This window comes from Penicillium cosmopolitanum, assembly GCF_028827165.1.
Source record: "Penicillium cosmopolitanum strain IBT 29677 chromosome Unknown utg000004l:1.0-4361866.0:1.0-4365735.0, whole genome shotgun sequence".
Classification (NCBI taxonomy): Eukaryota; Fungi; Ascomycota; class Eurotiomycetes; order Eurotiales; family Aspergillaceae; genus Penicillium; species Penicillium cosmopolitanum.
In genome coordinates this window covers 3,574,112-3,592,417 of record NW_026622674.1, presented here as the reverse complement: position 1 = coordinate 3,592,417, position 18,306 = coordinate 3,574,112, and the positions used below count along the sequence as shown (strand labels likewise).

The 18,306-nt window shown below is 51.1% G+C and overlaps 7 protein-coding genes across 7 annotated transcripts; 4 read left to right on the top strand and 3 right to left on the bottom strand.

The window, feature by feature from the left end:
- Positions 1 to 225: 225 nt before the first annotated feature.
- N7509_002757 (WD40 repeat domain-containing protein) lies at positions 226 to 1,700 on the bottom strand (the record flags this gene model as incomplete). The annotated part of the gene is made up of 5 exons (XM_056627394.1): positions 226 to 246; positions 315 to 434; positions 493 to 582; positions 668 to 1,380; positions 1,583 to 1,700. 5 exons carry the CDS (start codon positions 1,698 to 1,700, stop codon positions 226 to 228), a joined length of 1,062 nt encoding a protein of 353 aa, XP_056493189.1.
- A 3,945-nt stretch (positions 1,701 to 5,645) lies between these two features.
- Positions 5,646 to 7,498, top strand: samB (MYND-type zinc finger protein MUB1; the record flags this gene model as incomplete). The annotated part of the gene is given in 2 exon segments (XM_056627393.1): positions 5,646 to 6,665; positions 6,680 to 7,498. The coding sequence occupies 2 exon segments, from the start codon at positions 5,646 to 5,648 to the stop codon at positions 7,496 to 7,498; spliced, it is 1,839 nt and encodes a 612-aa protein (XP_056493188.1).
- Positions 7,499 to 8,252: 754 nt separating this feature from the next.
- On the bottom strand, positions 8,253 to 9,686 carry N7509_002755 (uncharacterized protein; the record flags this gene model as incomplete). Its single annotated transcript, XM_056627392.1, has 7 exons — positions 8,253 to 8,556; positions 8,618 to 8,865; positions 8,975 to 9,125; positions 9,188 to 9,204; positions 9,276 to 9,329; positions 9,389 to 9,448; positions 9,510 to 9,686. 7 exons carry the CDS (start codon positions 9,684 to 9,686, stop codon positions 8,253 to 8,255), a joined length of 1,011 nt encoding a protein of 336 aa, XP_056493187.1.
- Positions 9,687 to 10,922: 1,236 nt separating this feature from the next.
- Positions 10,923 to 13,525, top strand: N7509_002754 (MKT1 family protein; the record flags this gene model as incomplete). Its single annotated transcript, XM_056627391.1, has 7 exons — positions 10,923 to 10,929; positions 10,990 to 11,270; positions 11,323 to 11,583; positions 11,660 to 12,589; positions 12,642 to 12,888; positions 12,953 to 13,184; positions 13,243 to 13,525. 7 exons carry the CDS (start codon positions 10,923 to 10,925, stop codon positions 13,523 to 13,525), a joined length of 2,241 nt encoding a protein of 746 aa, XP_056493186.1.
- A 660-nt stretch (positions 13,526 to 14,185) lies between these two features.
- N7509_002753 (protein disulfide isomerase family protein) lies at positions 14,186 to 15,375 on the top strand (the record flags this gene model as incomplete). Its single annotated transcript, XM_056627390.1, has 2 exons — positions 14,186 to 14,708; positions 14,792 to 15,375. The coding sequence occupies 2 exons, from the start codon at positions 14,186 to 14,188 to the stop codon at positions 15,373 to 15,375; spliced, it is 1,107 nt and encodes a 368-aa protein (XP_056493185.1).
- Positions 15,376 to 15,837: 462 nt separating this feature from the next.
- Positions 15,838 to 16,229, bottom strand: N7509_002752 (heat shock factor-binding 1 family protein; the record flags this gene model as incomplete). The annotated part of the gene is made up of 3 exons (XM_056627389.1): positions 15,838 to 15,926; positions 16,017 to 16,116; positions 16,170 to 16,229. The coding sequence occupies 3 exons, from the start codon at positions 16,227 to 16,229 to the stop codon at positions 15,838 to 15,840; spliced, it is 249 nt and encodes an 82-aa protein (XP_056493184.1).
- Positions 16,230 to 16,482: 253 nt separating this feature from the next.
- On the top strand, positions 16,483 to 17,649 carry N7509_002751 (EBP2 family rRNA-processing protein; the record flags this gene model as incomplete). Its single annotated transcript, XM_056627388.1, has 2 exons — positions 16,483 to 17,281; positions 17,369 to 17,649. The coding sequence occupies 2 exons, from the start codon at positions 16,483 to 16,485 to the stop codon at positions 17,647 to 17,649; spliced, it is 1,080 nt and encodes a 359-aa protein (XP_056493183.1).
- Between the last annotated feature and the right edge of the window lie 657 nt (positions 17,650 to 18,306).

Here is an 18,306-nt window from a genome sequence, read left to right as displayed (position 1 = left end):
CCAGCGTCGCGCTCGCCTTCACCATACACTTTCCGTATCGCATGCGACGAACCCGATTGACTGCGCCGTAATCGCGAGAGCCACTTTGGGAGATCCCCAAGATTAGCTGATTATTATCGTACAATGGCGGTAAATCGACCCATCGACCCAAATAAAATTTCGAATAAGAGCATTGCAAATGATCGACACGGGGTATCTTGCGTTTGTTTTGTTTTATTTTTTGGTTTACCAGGCCCAGACCTTGAGCTATATTAGGGCAGCAGAGGTTAGCAGACGTTTCTCGGGAATCCGTCATTGTCAAAACAAAAACTTACAAGAGAGTCCCAGGATCCAGTGCACAGACTGATACCATCGTTGCTCACACCCAGGCAGCTCACGCGATTCTCGTGACCGCTGAGCGAGCCAACCTTGTCGCCACGCAGAACATCCCAAACCTGAATCTCAATTAGCAAAGATCGGACGATAAACCAACAGACACAAAATATGACGTACCTTGCACTCGAAGTCGTCGTATCCGGCAAACAGAAGACGACCCGATACGGAGAATGCGACGGAGGTGATACCGCACAGAACTTGCTCGCTCTGCAATTTCAATTAGCTTCGGCTCAGGGAGAGGAAATCGACTCATTTTTGGTCGCAATTCGGTATAAGGCGGAGTGAAACGTACCTGGTAGCTGTTCAGCTCACGGTCGGCACGGATATCGAACAGGCGGCAGGTGGTGTCGTCGGAACCGGTACCGAAGGCGTTTCCATCGGGGAAGAACTGGATAGCGTTGATGTCGGACTCGTGGCCGGCAAACGTCTGCACAGCCTTGCCGGTACGGATATCCCACAGCTTGGCGAAAGCGTCACAGGCACCGGAGACGAAGATGTTCTGGTTGGTCGGGTTGATGCTGATAGACATCACGTCACCCAGGTGGTCGGCAAACTCGGTGACCTTGGAACCGGACTCGATGTCCCACAGCATACAAGTCATATCGCCAGAGGAAGTGATGATACGGCGGTCATTGATGAAGCGACAGCACGAGAGGTAGCCAGAGTGACCAGAAAGTTCGCGTGCAACGCGGGTTGGGCCTTCGCGCGAAGACAGATTGTAGATGGAGCAGATGTTATCCAAACCACCACAGGCGACATAGTTGCCGCTAGGCGCGTAGGCACAGGTCATGACCCAGGATGACCGCAAGGGAATGGCGTGAACTTTGTTGGTGGTGTAGGCATCCCAGATAATGAGCTTTCCATCCTGCGAGGCGGAGACGAGATGACGGCGGTCCGTCGACCAGTGCATGGCATAAATCTTCGCAAGGTGACCCTTCAGTGTGCGGCGCGGCTTCATGCCGATTCGGGGGAGGGCTTCGGTCTGGTTTTGCGCGACTTGACGCACTGCAAGTGAGAAGTCAGCATGGTATTCTCAGTCAGGAGTCGATTCTCCCAATTAATTCTCTCTTTCCCCCTTTCACATAGGGGAAGGGTCCAGGAAGAAACTCCGGAAATCGGTTCCGAGAGGTGGTGAGGAAGAATCGAGGTGGATGAGGGGGGTGAGGCAATGGATGAGATGGGATGGGATGGGATGGGATGGTCGTACGTGAGGTGTCGGCCAGTTCATCCTTCCGGCGCTTGATCTTGTCCTTCAGACCCTCAGCTTCGCGCCTGGCCGCGGTGATCTTTGCTTGCATCTGTTCGCCTGTCATTTCGGATGCCATGATGCCGGTCCCCTAGGTGTCGAGATTGGAAAGGAGGGGAGAGAGCAATGTCCAAGGGATGGAGGAGATATGAAGGAAGGAGAGGGAGGGGGCTGAAAGTGGATCGAAGGCAGACGGGATGAGGCCTCAAGCTGTGATCATAATACGTCTGTAAGATAATCTTAACAAGGGGGGACGGTGGAAAGGAACTTGTACGAGGCGCGGCGCAAATTGGAGGGAAAAGGAAGAGGGAGTCGAAGGTCTAACTGGGTCAGGGGGCCTTGGGGGGGGAAGGGAAGGGAAATGTAATACCCTAGTACAAAGTGAATACACTCATTTAAATACGGGGCATTCCTACAGAGTATAGGAGTAAGTATAGATTGAGCTAAGGTACTCGGTAAAGTAAGATAATTTTGTGAATAGCTATTACCTTCTACACTATATTATGTATGTATCAAAAATTCTTAAATCAATTCTAGACTCCTTATTATGTCCTTGATTATAATATTTCCATTTCATTTCATGGCGGTACTGACTCTCCGCCTCCGGTGGGGAATACACCGGCAATACAACAATACAACAATACATCGATACAACCCACAGGGGGGAGAACTCCCCCCAAGTTTACTCAAGATAGTAACTCTTACTCGTACGGTATTGTGGCTCCCCCTTCATCTTCCTTCAAGTTTCTTTCATATATTAACGCAAGAGATCCCCCGCCAACCAATGCACAACAGGGAATCCCATTAGGGACCCCAATGGCTTATTATAAGGCCATTGGCCATTGGCTATTGGACCCAATGGCCAATCGGTAGATCTAGCACAGTAACCTTAGGAAAGGAGCGAAATAGGGATAGGACGTGGCCAGGGCTCAATAGTGTCCAGCTCGTACGGAGTAAAGAGAACAATAAATGTAACCTGCTCTATCCATTGCGGAGGGGAAGACCGGGACGATGGGTCAGGTACTAGTACTGTGAGCAATCGAACCCCTGTCTCCACGACTCTGGCAGAGAATGCCTACTACTAGGTTATGGAGTACAGTACCGTTCTTGATCTCGGCGCTTCGTCCATTTTCATCTCCTGGCGTCATCGAAGATCCATGCTTTTGTTCTTCAAGTTCAAGCTGTTTTCTTTTTTTCCCTGCCTCTCCTTCTGCCTCTCCTTTCGGTGCGGGATCCGAGCTCCGTAGCTATGAGTAGTATTCCGTACTCGTACCTCTCGTACACCTCTACACTCCCTCTATCTCTCTGCTTCCCTCCCCCTTGCACCCATCATTGTCGAAATGGCCAATGCTAGGTGTGCCACGACTACCTCGTCTCTATCCCAACCAGCATGTCCCCCGAACCCTCTCAGCTCGGGGCTGCTGTGCTACCCACCCGGTCCAAGCTCTCCCTCTTTGTCTCCGTATGAGTACGAGTACTCCGTACACATCCAATGGTTCAATGGCTCAATGACTCCACCATGAGAGAACGGGTCTGGTACGGGCTTACTAACCCGCATAATCTCCAATCTCCCTGGATCCTGCAAAACCTGCGAGGCTCTTTTTAGGGATTTGCGACTCATCACTCCCGCCTCGGCGGGGCCAACGGTTGGAGCCAACTTCTTGTCGCTCGCCTTGGCCGAATCGCTTCGCGCTCTTGTTCCTCGGCGCGCGTCAGGAAGATGAAGTCCCCACCAGACTTTGCTATTTGGGGGGGGGGGGGGGACCCCCTTTTGCGCCGGCCCCTCAATCCCGACTCCGGCTTGATATTATTGCCGTTGGACGATCATCATTTGCAGGTATCACTCTCATCACGTCAGGCTTCGGAGCATTTTTCGGTCTTGTCTTCAAGCGTTTCTCTCCCCCTTGAAGCAACACCTGGCTTGGTCTCTAATGTCAGCAGTGCTACGGCGTTGACTTGGATCTCTTGGTTCCCTGCACGTCATCTAGCTCTGCACTGTCCTGTTCGCATATGTAGGTTTTTATTATCAATGGCCCACCTAATTTGGAACGTGCAAGTCCTTGCCCCACCCGAGGATCGACAGGGAATAACAAAGGTCTTTTAAGACAGAGGACAATATGTATGAGTCGCCGTAATTGGGAATCTGTGATGGACTTGGCAATCTCTTCTTGGACGGGGCCACAAGTCCACATATTAACGTCAGACGCGAGACTGTTTGCTATTCTGCAGAAGCGCTGCGGCTGAGTCAACCGTGAATTGAAGCAAACCAGATCGATTCACTGAGAACTATACTTGACTCCCCATCTTAACGGTCCAGTAAGCTACTTTAGTAGTGCCTACGAAGGTATCTACTCAAGTAGCGATGAGTCGGCGATGACTGTAATCTCCGGATTCGGTCCGATGTCTTTGCTCCTTTAATACGTACTAATACCTCGTATACAGTTATTAATATGTCCAGTGCGGGATAGCAGTCGATACTATTTCCTCCCACCCCACGATTTAGGATATCAACCCAATGCCATGACCAGGAAGAAGGGGGAGACTGTGCCGGGCTCTGGGGAATATCAGCGGAAACATGATCGACCCCTGTTGAGGAGACAATAGAGGGGGCGGGTTCTGGCCCTCGGCGTTCACGGTCCTCTCCGGCCTTGTTTTGTGTGGTCCGATTTTTGAAGTCTGGCCCCCAAAATGGACGACCTGAGGATTATTTCTTGCAGTAAGCGTGTTAGTCTGACTACAAGGGCCCAACAGAATGCTTGTAGTCATTTATGGATGTATACGTACATACGGTGGTAGATGAGAGACCCCTTTTCACAGGGCTTGTGGTAAGAACAGTACTATTAGTAGTATCCCTGCCTGAGACCATCGCCCCGTCCACCTTGGGCGTTTATAGCAAACTATCTCCTTTAATGGGTCTGGTCAAAGGTCCCGAGTGGATATCGTTGATATCTTGTGATCTTCGATAATGATAACCATGCCTTGAAAAGCGAATATAGATCCACGATCCACGGATCCGGTATATCAAGGCCATGCATGGCTCACGAGTCCCCGGGGTTATGCAGGTATATGTCCAGAATGAAGATCACAAGGCAAAACCAATAGTAGACGATAGGAATATGTGAGATGCATGATCATCCCTTGAAACAGTCCATCTCTAACACTTAGACACCTCCACTTAGAATCGTCAGGCCGAGCGCAGGTGGCGGACCTCTGGGGCTGCACTGCACTGCACAGCACTAAGGTAGTTCGCCACGAGCGGATCGGATAAATCTGGGGAGAAGTAGGGTCACCAAGATGAAGTGAAGGGAAAGGGGGGATTTTATCAGATGAAATAAAACCAAACATCAGTACTCTATTAAGCAGAGCCTCGAGGGCGTGTAAAAACAAAAAATAAAAATAGTAGCGATTCGGGTGGCGGGAGGTCGACCGGGCGGGTACCGTAATACTAGTAATATTAAGGAGAGACGCCGCCTGACTTTGTGACTGTGACGCCTCCTCCGCTTTCGAAGGCTTTTCATTCCCCTCTCCATCGCCATCGTCTTCACCACCATTGCCCTTGGTTCCTTTCGTCTGATTCCCATCGCTATTGGGAAGACTGTACTCTCCTTTATCCACTAGATTCACATCTTCCCCTCCCTGTCAATCACTTGACAGTCCTCGCCATCTCCACCCCCTCCCCGGCGCTTCGCTTGTCCTCCCCTTCACCTCGTGGAGGCATTACCAACCACCCTCCCCTCACGCCCTAGGTTCCCATCGAACATCATCAGCAGGAACTCCTCTGTCTTCCGGATGCCTCTGAATTAAACACTTGGACTTTCGCGACCTCCCATTCCATCTCGTCGCTGTGGGCGCTATCCCCGCCAGGTTAGGGGTCACAGAAATCCCACCACATCGGCCAAATCGTCAAGGTCCTCGCCATCAGGGCTTTTCAACTTTCTCTTCGACTTTCTGGATGACATTCCATCTATTACGATCCTATATTTTTTAGTGCTACGATCGCCCCGATCGCTCTCGCCCATTCATCATGCGGGAAGTCAACTTCAGCATCCCCAATGTGAACAAGGCTTCGGTCAACATCACAACCACCCTCTACGATCGAAGAGCCCTTGATTGCACATCCACCCTACCGTTAATCAACTCCCTTAATCATCTCGCATACCTCACAACCTCATCGGCTCGGATTCGGGATATCCTCACCGTCGATGGCGGTATCGAACGGCTCGTGTGCATCCTGAAGGAGGGCAGGAGCAAGGATTTGATGGAGATGTGGAAATGGAGTCTCGCTTTCCAGTGTGTCGTCAACATTGGAGTACGGGGCTCGGAGAGCGTGCGAACCAGAGTCGTTGAAGCCGATATGGTTCCCGTCATCGCCACCATCCTGGATAATTACATCAAGGTAGTGGACAAGGTCCGGTCCCGTGCCGATCCTGAACCTCACAAGCACTCGTCGAGCCGTCACTCAGGCAAGCCCAGTGCCTCTACCCGCGAGGTCGCTGGACGACCTGCCACTTTGGATGAAACTCCCAACGCCGACTCCCGCCCGTCTTCTCGCCGCCAAGCGCCTCCTCCCAGCATCGAAATTCCCCAACCCTACTATCAAGAGAACCAACCGACCGACTCTGATGCAATGGATGTCACCTCTCCTCCCCGCGCCCCTATGACCTCGCCCCCAGAACAAAACACACTCAGACCGGACGCTCACAACCACCGGGTTCACGATGCTCGATTTTCACGGACAAATCATCGCCTGCGAGCCATGCAGCCTCTTGCCACCGCCGTTCCTTCGATCGATACCCCTGAAGGGTTCGGTCTTCGGCCGGTGCGCGATGCGGAGCGTCTTCCTAGCATGCCTCCGGGGCTACAAACCGGCATTATCTCGCAACCCGACTCCCCAACAACCCCGAGCGGACCAATTCAGTCTCAATCCCGAAGTGTCCCCCAAGCTGCCCCTCCCATTCCACGCCCTGCCATCCGCCAACAACTTTCTCAGTCGGGTGAATCGGACGATGCCAATGGAGAGGACTCGACGATGGGCGATGACAATGTCCTAGAGGACAGAATCCTGAGCCTATTGTTGGTCTGCCGAATCGGATGGAGATTGATAGTGTTGATGAGCAAGCCACCACAATGATTGATGACGTCTCCGCCGCACATGATCTGACTGTGACTGACCCCACGGCGGAAGGCCAAGAGGCTGAGACGTTCAACATCGCGCATCGTTCCACTGTTGATGGCAGCATCATCAACAACAATGGAAACACTCAAAACACTGGTGGTCTTGGCCTTTCCCCCGCCCAGGCTACTAACAACCCAAACTCTCCTACCCTCGCACCCAGTCCCTATGCTATGTATCTCCGTGATCGCAGCACGCCCGCCACCCAAGGAGTCTTGACGACTATGCCTCGGGATGAGGACGTGTTGATGTCATTGCAGCTCCTGGCTTATGTATCTAAGTACTGCAACCTTCGCTCCTACTTCCAACGCTCCCATCTCGTGCCAAAGCTCAAGATTGATCGGGAATTGCATCTGCTAGATGAGAACGCCGATCCTTCTACGCCAGTCGATATGTCGGAGGACGAGGATGAGTATCTGCTGCCCGATGATGTCAACATCTTCCCACTGGTTGAGAAGTTTACTGTTCGACACCACTCCAAGGACATGCAATACTGGGCTTGCGTGGTGATGAGAAACCTCTGTCGCAAGGACGAGTCGCGTGGTGGAATCCGTCAGTGTGCTTACTACAAGTGTGGCAAGTGGGAGGAGTTCCAGCGCCAGTTTGCCAAATGCCGCCGCTGCCGCCGCACCAAGTACTGCAGCAAAGACTGCCAAAAGGCAGCATGGGTGTATCACCGTCACTGGTGCCACACGTCCCCTTGATACGACCCAACGACCTCGAAGGAGTTCCTTTTCTGATTTCCATGCATACTGGCTCGCATAGCGTCATATCCCTCACGCATCTCCCCGCTTCCCACACTTCATTTCAAGGTCTTATGTCCCTCGCTCGCACTCGCACACATGGCATTGCAAATTTGGCGGCGTCCCATTCAACCCCCGAAGATACCTTTTACATGTCGTCTTGACTTTTATTTTATTCCCAATATTCTTGATTTTTACCCGCACAGCTCCCTCTTCCATGGTTGTCTTTTACTGATGCCTGGTCCTTCATCCTGGGGCCTTTTCTCTTTTCACATATCCCACCAGCCGTCATGAGTGTATATCTTTTTTTCATCCCAATATTCCATCATATTGGGCCACGTTTCACCGATTCTGTCTCTTTTTTGACTTCTGTCAGCTTGTCTCACATACCTTAATTGTGTTATCACGAGTTTCCTATGTCCGTAGATGGACAAACATCATCGACACGCCCGACCACCGCACGGCGGTCCCTTGAAGCATTGATTCTCCTTTTATTCTCCTCTTACTTACTGCACTCCCATCTATCATGTTACCTATGCTTGGAGGATTCGTCTTTGTGTCTCTGCACTTTGCCATCCCGGCACCGGCGTTCTTCTACACTCATTGGCCCGTCGTTTCTCTCAATGAATGAACCATCTGCATCTGCATTTACAATTTCTCTTCCCACTAGTAAACCGCAATCTGGATTCCGCTATCTGTACGAGAAATCTACCTCTTACTCCTTCGTAAATCCATACGTAGCCGCCAGTCTCGACTCCAAGTGCTCCGCCGCAGTCAAAGGCCTCTTCCCAGGCTCCAAAGTCCCCGCACCACCACCAAAGCCCACAACACCCACACCTCCAGCCTTAGCCCGATGCCCCTTAACAACCTCACTAGGCACAGGAACAAGCTCAGTCGCATCAACAGGATGACAGAAATAAACAAGCGTATACCGATCCTGCGGGTTCGGACTCCGCTGCTCCGCCAACGGGAACACAACCCGGTGCACGGTAGACTTGAGCAATCCATCCGTCCAGTAGCTAAGTAGATCTCCGATATTCACCAGGATAGGCGGGAAAGGGAATGCGGAGGCATCATTACCCGGGACGATGGGCACAGGCGCCCAGGTCCCCTCCCGGCGTGAGAATTTCCAGGCCCGGCTGCCCGGGTTTTTGGAAGAGGAGCGTGATACTGCCGTAGTCGGAGTGTGCGCCAGCGCGGACGTCCTTGTCGTGCTTATAAGAGGCTGTTGCTGGGGAGAAGATTGAGGGGTAGTATAGGTAGCGTAGGATACTTCCTGTTGGTCCGCTGCTTGGGTCGTGGCGGGTTGTGAAGAAGTCTTGGGGCATCTGGGGAGTTTGATGGGTTAGTTTGATACTCTCAGCCCAAGCCCAAACTCAAGCCCATGTGCAAACTTGGTCTTGTAGGTAGGCGATGACGATGACGGGATGAACAAACCTCGAGGCCCAGTGCGAGCAGGTTAAGGATTCGATTGCAGGTCTTATTGCAAAGGATAGCGAAGTCGCTAATTTCGGACTCGTGTGGTGCCAGGACTGGTGGGATAGGTTGTTGGGCTTTGCCGGCTTGGAAGTCACCGAAATTCATGGCTCTGTTTTGAGTATTCCTGTTAGTTGTATCTAGGGTGGGTATAAGGGTTAAGTGAGATCATACTCCTTGAAGTCACCAGTCTATGAGATATGATATACGGTTAATATATTGACACAATATAGCAGCGTAAAAGAGGTGGGTGTAAACTTACGCGCTGGTGCTCGGGGTCGAGGGTTTCTGTGTGCATGCCTGACCAGCCACGGTTCTAGTTTATTTCGTCAATTAGGTGTTTGATAACTCAACTTAAATGGACCTACTACTTACATTAGGTGTGATACGGCATGTCTCCTTCTCCGCGGCGGGGGATGCAAAGAACTTCTTTGACTGGATGGAGATCAGCTTCAAATCCTATAGAGATACTCGGTAATACATTATCCATTCATACCAGACCAAAGGCATGCTCCACGTCTTTAGGGGTAAAATCAGAGCCCTTGCTGTTCACATAGAGAAATCCATACTTGGCGGCGGCGTCGAGCATCGCCTTCCCCACGGCGGGGTCATGGGGATCGGAGATGTCAATGACCGGGAGTTCAATCGGTGCGGCAACGTCGGAGTCAGCCATAATGAAGGGATCAGAGAAGTCCTGGAGGGGTTGGTTAATAGAAGTGGGACTATCCGACTATCATATAGCTCTTGGTGCTAAGCTGCGCTAGGACGATATGGGTGGGAAGCAATCTCGGCCGACCTATTGCGGATCTGGCATATCTAAGAGCCGAGGATTGGGTCCCACGGTTTCCACAGGCGATATCCGACGTGCAGAACCCCGCGATTATCAGGAATCGGGAGATGCTGTGCTCCGAACTTCCGAGCTTGAAGGTAAATCTTGAATCTAGCACTAGTAGCTGGAAGTGCCGAGACATATATTGGCTGGGTTTCTGCAAAATTCGTGGGTGGATAACTAGTACCCAAGTAGATAGAGGTATATGCTACTTAGTACCAGTCCCAGTATCATTCGCAAGCCCTAGAAATTGATACTAGTACTATCAATAGTAATACCGAGTACTAATAGTGTGCTGATATCTTCCTAACTAGTATATTAAAGACATGGATAGTACTAGTAGACTCTTAAGCATCAGAAACACCGTGACCTGAGCAACTAGACGAAGGATATTAATAACTCCAGTTTTAGCTATAGGACCACTTCATACCTAGGTACTAATTTTCAAGAAACTCAATTTATGTCTAGGATACCAATGGAACTTGAAGTTGAAAGTATTCGAGTAGCTTGCTTTCAGTAAGGGTCAAGTTGATAGATTAGATCTTCCGTACCCAGTAAGCACTGGTGCTATTAGTTCTGGGATACTACGCCCTCTCAAAATCTACTAGTATGACGGCAAAAAGGGTAGAACTCTAATATGAGCTAAGTCATACATTAACTGCATTTTGTGTTATATATATTGAAGTTTCTAAAGGGATGTTTATTTGGTGAACTGTGGCATCTCAGTAGTACTAGTCTCACCTTGCGCCCTTAGTAGAACACAAATCGAAAATACTTGAATTAAATAATAGTCCTATTATTAAAGCTAACTTAAATAGTCTTCAATTGTTAATTGTCTTACGAGGGAAGGGGTGTTTTTCAAAAAAGTAAAAAAAAAAAGAGCAAAACACTGGACCAGGCGCCAACTCCGCTTTCCCCCTCGACGTTTCGCAACATCGCGATCCTCAGCTCCCGCGATCCTCCTCCCCTCCCCCCCCACCACTTCCCTGGGCATTATCATCGTCACCCTCTCCCCAGCTCTCTATCTGGGTCTCAATGCTCGGTAGCTAGCTGTGCTTCTTGCCTCTCAGCTCCGCAACTATGCCAAGTAAGTCCTTCACACCCTCACAGCCCTTGAGCGGATCCCTAACCAGTCATTTCGTCCTAGTCCGTCCCTTCGATGATTGGGTCGTAGGCCGCACTCAGTCCCTCCCCTTCTCGGCCCTCAAAGGTGCTGTCGTCGGTATCGATGCGTCGCATTTTATTGAGCAACATCTGATCAACGTTTCGACCCGCGAGGCCTTGTTGGGCGCACTGGGTGGTTTCCCGTTTGCCTTGAGAAGCAACATCGAGAAGGAGCTCCAGACCTTCAAGAATCTCGGCGTCGGATGTATTTTCGTGTTCAATGGCCTGGAATTTGGGAAGAAGGATAACCACACAGCCCCCCCAGTCCGCATCCCGCTCCTACGCTCAAGCTTGGGAGCTCTACGACCAGCAACAGGCCGATCGAGTCGTTGACGCCTTCAGCAATGCCGGTATGATGACCACCCTTTTACTTGAACCAGCCAGCCCATGGACGAACCTTCCACCGGCGATGCTTCCCTACCACTTTTGGTCCCAGCAGGCGATGATACCAGGCACTGACTATGACTATCGCGAACCAGGGACCCCTCCACCGGAAACCCTCTACAAGTTCCTGCAGCGGATCTTGAACCAGAATGGTGTCTCTTTTATGGTGGCTCCCTACAGTGCTGCTGCCCAGGTAGGCCGGACACACGAGATTTGTGGTTTCTTGACCCAAGAGAGATTCATTCCACTAACCAGCTGGACTAACATAGCTCTCTTACCTTGCTCGTGGCGCCAATCCTGTCGTCGATGCAGTGTACGGACCATCCGAAGCCCTTTTGTTTGATCTAGAAAAGCTAGTGACCCGAATCGAAACGGAACCCGCACAATTCACTTGGATCACGAAGCAGAATGCCCAGGAGGAACTCGGGCGCCTGACTAACGAGCAATTCCTCGATTTCTGTCTGCTCCTGGGCTCTCCATTCCTGCGAGCTTGTCCTCTCTTTGAAAGTCCCGCCTTCCCCGGCAAAATTCCTACCGTGCGTGATGCTTTGCCTATGTTCAACGCCACTGGGCGAAGTGCCCTGACGCTTTGCGCCCAATACGAGGAAGATCGCCGCATGCAGGAACTTCAATACACAGACCGGTACAAGCGAGCATACATGATTGTGAAACACCACGTTTATATGGACATTGATGGCCGCGTTGGCCCTATGGAGCAAGAAACGACTTCTTCGGATATGCACGAGCTCATCGGACAACGACTTCCCGAGGAGCTATACTTCTACCTCTCCAAGGGTCTTTTGGGCCCAGATGTCCCCAACTTCCTGACATCAGGTGAAGTGCGCATTTCATTGCCTTTGGGCACTGAAGATTCCGAAGTCTACCGTCAGCTCGTGGGTGATACTCTCACACCGATCCGATCGCAGTCAATCTGCCTGCTTGCCAATTCCCTCCACCGATTCTACCAGACCAAAGTAATCCATATTCGTCCTTGGTTTGATGAGAAATCAGAGAGAAACATCAATCTCAAGAACATCCCGTCGGTGAAGGAGACTATCCAAGCCTGGAAGATTTCTAGTGCCCAGCTGCCCGATAGTGTCAAGAAGCTACAATTGCCTCGCGGTTCTTTGAAGTATGCCATCCAAAGTGCTAGCACCTCGGATTTCACATCCAAGTCGTTTGCCACTAAGGAAACTCCTGTATGTTTGATACGCCTCTTTTCCCCACGTGCATAGCTGACTACGACTTTAGATCCTGTCGACGCAAGAAGACATATTATCCAACGTGATGTGGCGATTCTTGCAATTGCGTGGCTATGTCGACGATAAGCACAAGCTGACCGTGTGGGGCAAATGCCTTGAACAAGCGCTGTCAAATGTGGACCCAGCGGACAATCTCGAGGAGGCTATTTTCATTGCCATTGAGATGATTCGCATGGATCTCCTTAACACTAAACAATGGTTCTCCCATGTGTCCGGAGGACCAATGAGAGGGTCTGGTAGGTTTAATCCGACGCTGTCGTGCTTGGGAATGAATGGAGCTGACTAGCCTGTGCTTTTTAGAGGAAGACAAGTCTTTCAACATGCTGGTTTCGCGGGTGGCCTGCATTGCGAAATTGCAGCATAAGCCGATCGGCTACTCTGGTCCTTTGAGTCGACAACTTCTCTGTTACCGCTCTCTGATCTCTGAGGTGCGGTCTGCACTGAGGAATCTGATTGAAGTGGTACTGGCTGGTCTGTTCCTCAGCGGCGATGCCGACCGTGATCGTAATGACTGGACTGAAATGGCAATTAAGTATGTGTCCCATGATTTACACCCCCACTGGAAGACTTTCTAACGCCTTTATCTCCAGGCTGCCTTTTATTGACGATAATGACTGTGGCCTCGGTATCGCTGTCCGCACTTACCTGGATGACCTGCCTCTACAACCCAACCCCACCTCACCTGAGGCGCGGGCGGAAGTGAAGTCAAAGGGTAAGGAATGGTTCCAGCACAGCGAAAGCTTCACCGGCAACCTGGATCTTGCTTTCAAACTCTGGGACGCGGTATACAAGGGAACCCAGAATGCCGGTAAAGAGGTTAAGGATGCGAAGCTGTGGAGTGATGCAAACACCTGGTTGTCGGAGCGCCGATGAAGGGAAGAAGCCGAGACCAATAGCTATTCTGGCGTCCTCATCTCATCAGAGAAGTAAAGGCCTCTGCCTTCCGACCTCATGTCTTGCCGAGCTGGTTCTTTTAAGGCTGTTACATCGAAATATCAACGAGGGGATTTCGGGTCTACCATATCGACATGAACCGCACCCGAAGCGCCTCAGCCTCTTTGTGATTTGATGACTCCAGTAGGTTACATGGATATCTTCAACATGTGCTAGTGGTGAATCCTCGTGTGTATTACTATCGACCTAGTCATCTACAATAAAAAGAAGAAAAGGCCCATTTGCGAGGAATATGAGAATAAACCGAGTAGCGAGTAGGTAATACATTAACGGCCTCGGGATCCGACTGTGTAGCCCGAAAATATTGTTACTGGCCGCAGTTTGTATCCTACGAGCTACATTGAGTACTTAATAGTATATGTTCAGCTACTAATTACCTACTAGAGTTGGCGGTAGTAGTATGTAGTAGCAAACTTGCGCGGTGTAGATGATCTGCGGAACTGCGGAGGCAAAGTGGCCTTTTCGGGTTTGGGGTTGTTTTGTCATCATCCTTTGTCACCTTTCAATTCCACTGTTTTCCTCGAGGAATTGAACCAACATACCTTCAACTCCATCTTCTTCACCAGAAACACACAGAAAATGGTTCGCTTGAGCTCCGTGCTGGTGGGCGCCGTTACCGCGCTCAGCAGCTTCACCAATGCAGCCTCCGTCGTCACCGACCTGATCCCCAGCAACTTCGACAAGGTCGTTCTTCAGTCCGGCAAGCCCGCACTAGTGGAATTCTTTGCCCCCTGGTGCGGTCACTGCAAGACCCTTGCTCCCATCTACGAGGAGCTTGCCCAGGTTTTCGCCCACGCCGAGAACAAGGTTACTGTCGGCAAGGTTGATGCCGATGAGCACCGCGAGCTGGGCAAGCGCTTCGGCGTTCAGGGTTTCCCCACCTTGAAGTGGTTCGATGGCAAGAGTGACAAGCCAGAGGAGTACAAGGGTGGTCGTGATCTGGAGAGCTTGTCCGCTTGGATTACGGACAAGACTGGCATCAAGCCCCGTGGCGCGCAGAAAGAGGCAAGCAAGGTTGAGTTCCTGAACGACGCTACTTTCAAGACTACCGTTGGCGGCGAGAAGGATGTTCTAGTCGCATTTACTGCGCCGTGGTGTGGCCGTGAGTTGCAGCCTTTTTTTCGTTCCTACGAATCATTGTATCGATGTGCCCTTGGCTGACTGTTTTGTTCTTACCCTATCTAGACTGCAAGACCCTCGCTCCGATCTGGGAATCCCTCGCCAATGACTTCGCCCTGGAGGAGAACGTTGTAGTTGCCAAGGTCGACGCCGAAGCTGAGAATGCCCGCACCCTGGCTAAGGAGCAGGGCATCACTGGATACCCTACCATCAAGTTCTTCCCCAAGGGAACTACCGAGCCCGAGCCCTACGCCAGTGCCCGTTCCGAGGAGGCTCTCGTTGAGTTCCTGAACCAGAAGACCGGCACCAACCGCGCTGTTGGCGGTGGTCTGAACCAGAAGGCTGGCACCATCGCTGCTCTGGACAGCCTTGTCGCTGAATACGTGCCCACTCACAAGTTCGAGAAGCTAGCCGCCGAGATCAAGAAGGCTGCCAAGGATGCCCAGGACAAGTACGCCAAGTACTATGTTAAGGTTGCCGATAAGCTGAGCCAGAACCAGGAGTACGCTGTCAAGGAGTTGGCGCGTCTCTCCAAGGTCCTGGGCAAGGGTGCCTCTGCCCCGGAGAAGGTCGACGATATGGTCTCTCGCAGCAACATCCTCCGCGGCTTCGCCGGTGAGAAGGAGGAGGCTGGCAAGGACGAGCTGTAAATTACTTTTGTTTCGTCTTTATAAGTCTTAATTGACTTGGGTCTGAGGTATCCATGTTGAAATGGTGTTGACCTCGTGATCCATGATCAATAGCGCAACTGGAATTTTGCCACAAATATCTCTTAGCATGCTCTTGTATCTCACGAAGATTGAAGTACTGAATGAATCCCATTGGGTCTTGTCTCATTTGGCTATGAGGCCCAAATATGTATACAAAAATGATATTGGACTCGGGGGACTCTCTCGTCGTCACATCTTCTAGATGCTTTGTCCTATCGGAATGTAGGGTATCGTCGCAAAAATAAAAACTAGTAACATAATACAGGCTAATCATTACATGGAGGCCATGTTCATGTCAATGTAGTGCCAGCACCAACCAGTTCCTTTCAAATCGCCACCTGGCTGCGCGTGGCATACTCCTCCTTCGCACGCACGCACGCACGCTTCTGTCTGGATTTCATTCTATTTCGTCGGTGTTGCCGATGTCGATTCATTTGCAGATCCTGCCATAGAGGCCTCGAGTTCATCCAGTCGACGGGTCATGTCGTCCACTAGTACGATATAGTGAGCAATTGAACACGGTCATATATGATGGGCGCTAGCACTGCTAGGCAATAAGGACTAGCCGGGACGAGACATACATTTCCCAAAAACCTCCTTTGAGACATGATCGAACTTGTTCTGCAATTGATCGAGGAGCTCATCGACAGCCACAGTGAGCTGGCCTTGGGCATCGGAGTTCTGATATATCGGTGAGTTGGAGAAACATCGTCCAGTATTGGGTGTTAACAAACGGGTTGTGACAGGAAAGACTCTTCGGCAGAAGTCTTTTCGGGAGAAGCTTCCTCAGCCATGGTGAAGCAGATGAGTCCCTTGGACGTTGTATGTATTATGCGGGCGCAAGACCATGGATCCTGGACCTTCCTACTCCCGCCCTGCCGCAGAGGGAGGTCGATAAGCCCGGAACATTTGTTGATCCGAGAAGCCTTATCGCCGATCTAACCTAATTAGGACTGGTCCGAGTCCAAAAAAAATCCCGTAGAAGTCGAGCCCGGCCGCTCTTCACATCCCCAATTGTCAACTCCAATTCCCCCACGACTAGACATCATGGTCAAACGAAGCAAGCTTATGCAAGCACTTGACGCCCACAAGGGTCGCGACTATGATGCCGAAAAGCAGAAGAAGCAGGTCAAGGCTGCTGAGAAGCGAAAAGGTGTGAAGCACGAGCCTGCTACTAAGAAGAGCAAGAAGGCTGCGCCTGTGGACGAAGATGTCGAAATGAGCTCCGGTGCTGAGGAGGATGAGGAAGTCCCCGAGGAAGACGAGGCTGAGGAGGCCGGCGACGACTCTGCCGAAAATGAGGACGAAGGCGAGGACGAGGACGAAGAAGAGGAAGAAGAAGATATTCCACTCTCAGACCTCGACGAGGACGAGCGTGAGGATGTTGTTACCCACCAGCGCCTGACAATCAACAATGCTGCCGCCATCAATGCTTCCATCAAGCGCATCTCCTTCATCACCAACCAGACCCCATTCTCCGAACACAACTCTTTAGTGTCGCAAGAGCCGATCGATGTCGAGGACCCCAACGACGATCTCAACCGCGAGCTGGCTTTCTACAAGGTATGCCAGGCTGGCGCTCTCCAGGCCCGTGGTCTGCTGAAGAAGGAAGGTATCTCGTTCACCCGCCCCGGTGACTACTTTGCCGAGATGGTCAAGAATGACGAACACATGGACAAGATCAAGAAGAAGCTATACGACGAGGCTGCCGGAAAGAAGGCCGCCGCTGAGGCACGCCGCCAGCGTGACCTGAAGAAGTTCGGCAAGCAGGTGCAGGTCGCCAAGCTGCAACAGAGAGCCAAGGAGAAGCGTGATACCATGGAGAAGATCAACACTTTGAAGAAGAGTAAGTTACAACCAGGCCCCATCTGGTCCAATAATATCTCTCCTGTGCAAAAGTTCTCAGACTAATCTTTTCTTTTCTACTTTACAGAGCGCAAGGCCGATTCTTCTGCCCCCACCGACGACTCCAAGGATCTCTTCGACGTCGCTATTGAGGAGGCCGGCCAGCCCGAGCGCAAGCGCGGTCGCACTGACGGTGGTTCCAGCAGGCGTGCGAAGAAGGACCAGAAGTTCGGATTCGGTGGCAAGAAGCGACACATGAAGAGCGGCGATGCTGCCTCTAGCGGTGACCTGTCTAACTTTTCTCACAAGAAGATGAAGGCTGGCGCGAAGCGTCCCGGCAAGAGCAAGCGAATGGCCGGCAAGCGCTAAGGAGGGGAGATGCTTTTTGTCTGACCAGAGTAGATGGAGAAGTGGAGAAGGGGAAGAGAAGAGCGCAGGGCTGAGTGTGACGAAGGCGCCAGCAAGCGCACCCAAAATTCCTAGGTGGTCATCCACCATTGCTTTGTGTAATATCTAGAAATACCTTGCATCTGCACATTCCTATTGAAAGATTGAAAATTCAAACAACCCCCCACGTCGTAATTATCGTTCATACGAGTTCACGCCATCCGGCATCTCGTCGAGAAACAAGCGTCTTGGCTCTCGCGGCGAGGGTGCCGAATAGGAAATTGGTCTCGTATTATTAAATTATTCGATCAGATTAGATTTCGACGAATCCAAGGAAGCAAGGATATACTTCTATGACCCCCAATGACCCCCTTAGACTCGAGTGTTTGTTATAAATACTAACTAACTCCTCTTTTGCTCCTTGTAACGAACTGGTGTTGTTCCCATTCGTGGATGCCTTACGCCTGCGGCATCAACTTAGGCATCCGTGCCTAGTACATGTATCTAGTTCATCTCAGCTTTACTTTTCTCTCTCTCAAGCTATTACTTTCGTCGAAACCACGTCATATGTTGATCTCTGTGAGAATATGAGCATCCCCACACTACTACTTCAAAACCTGAATCACTTCACTATGGCCG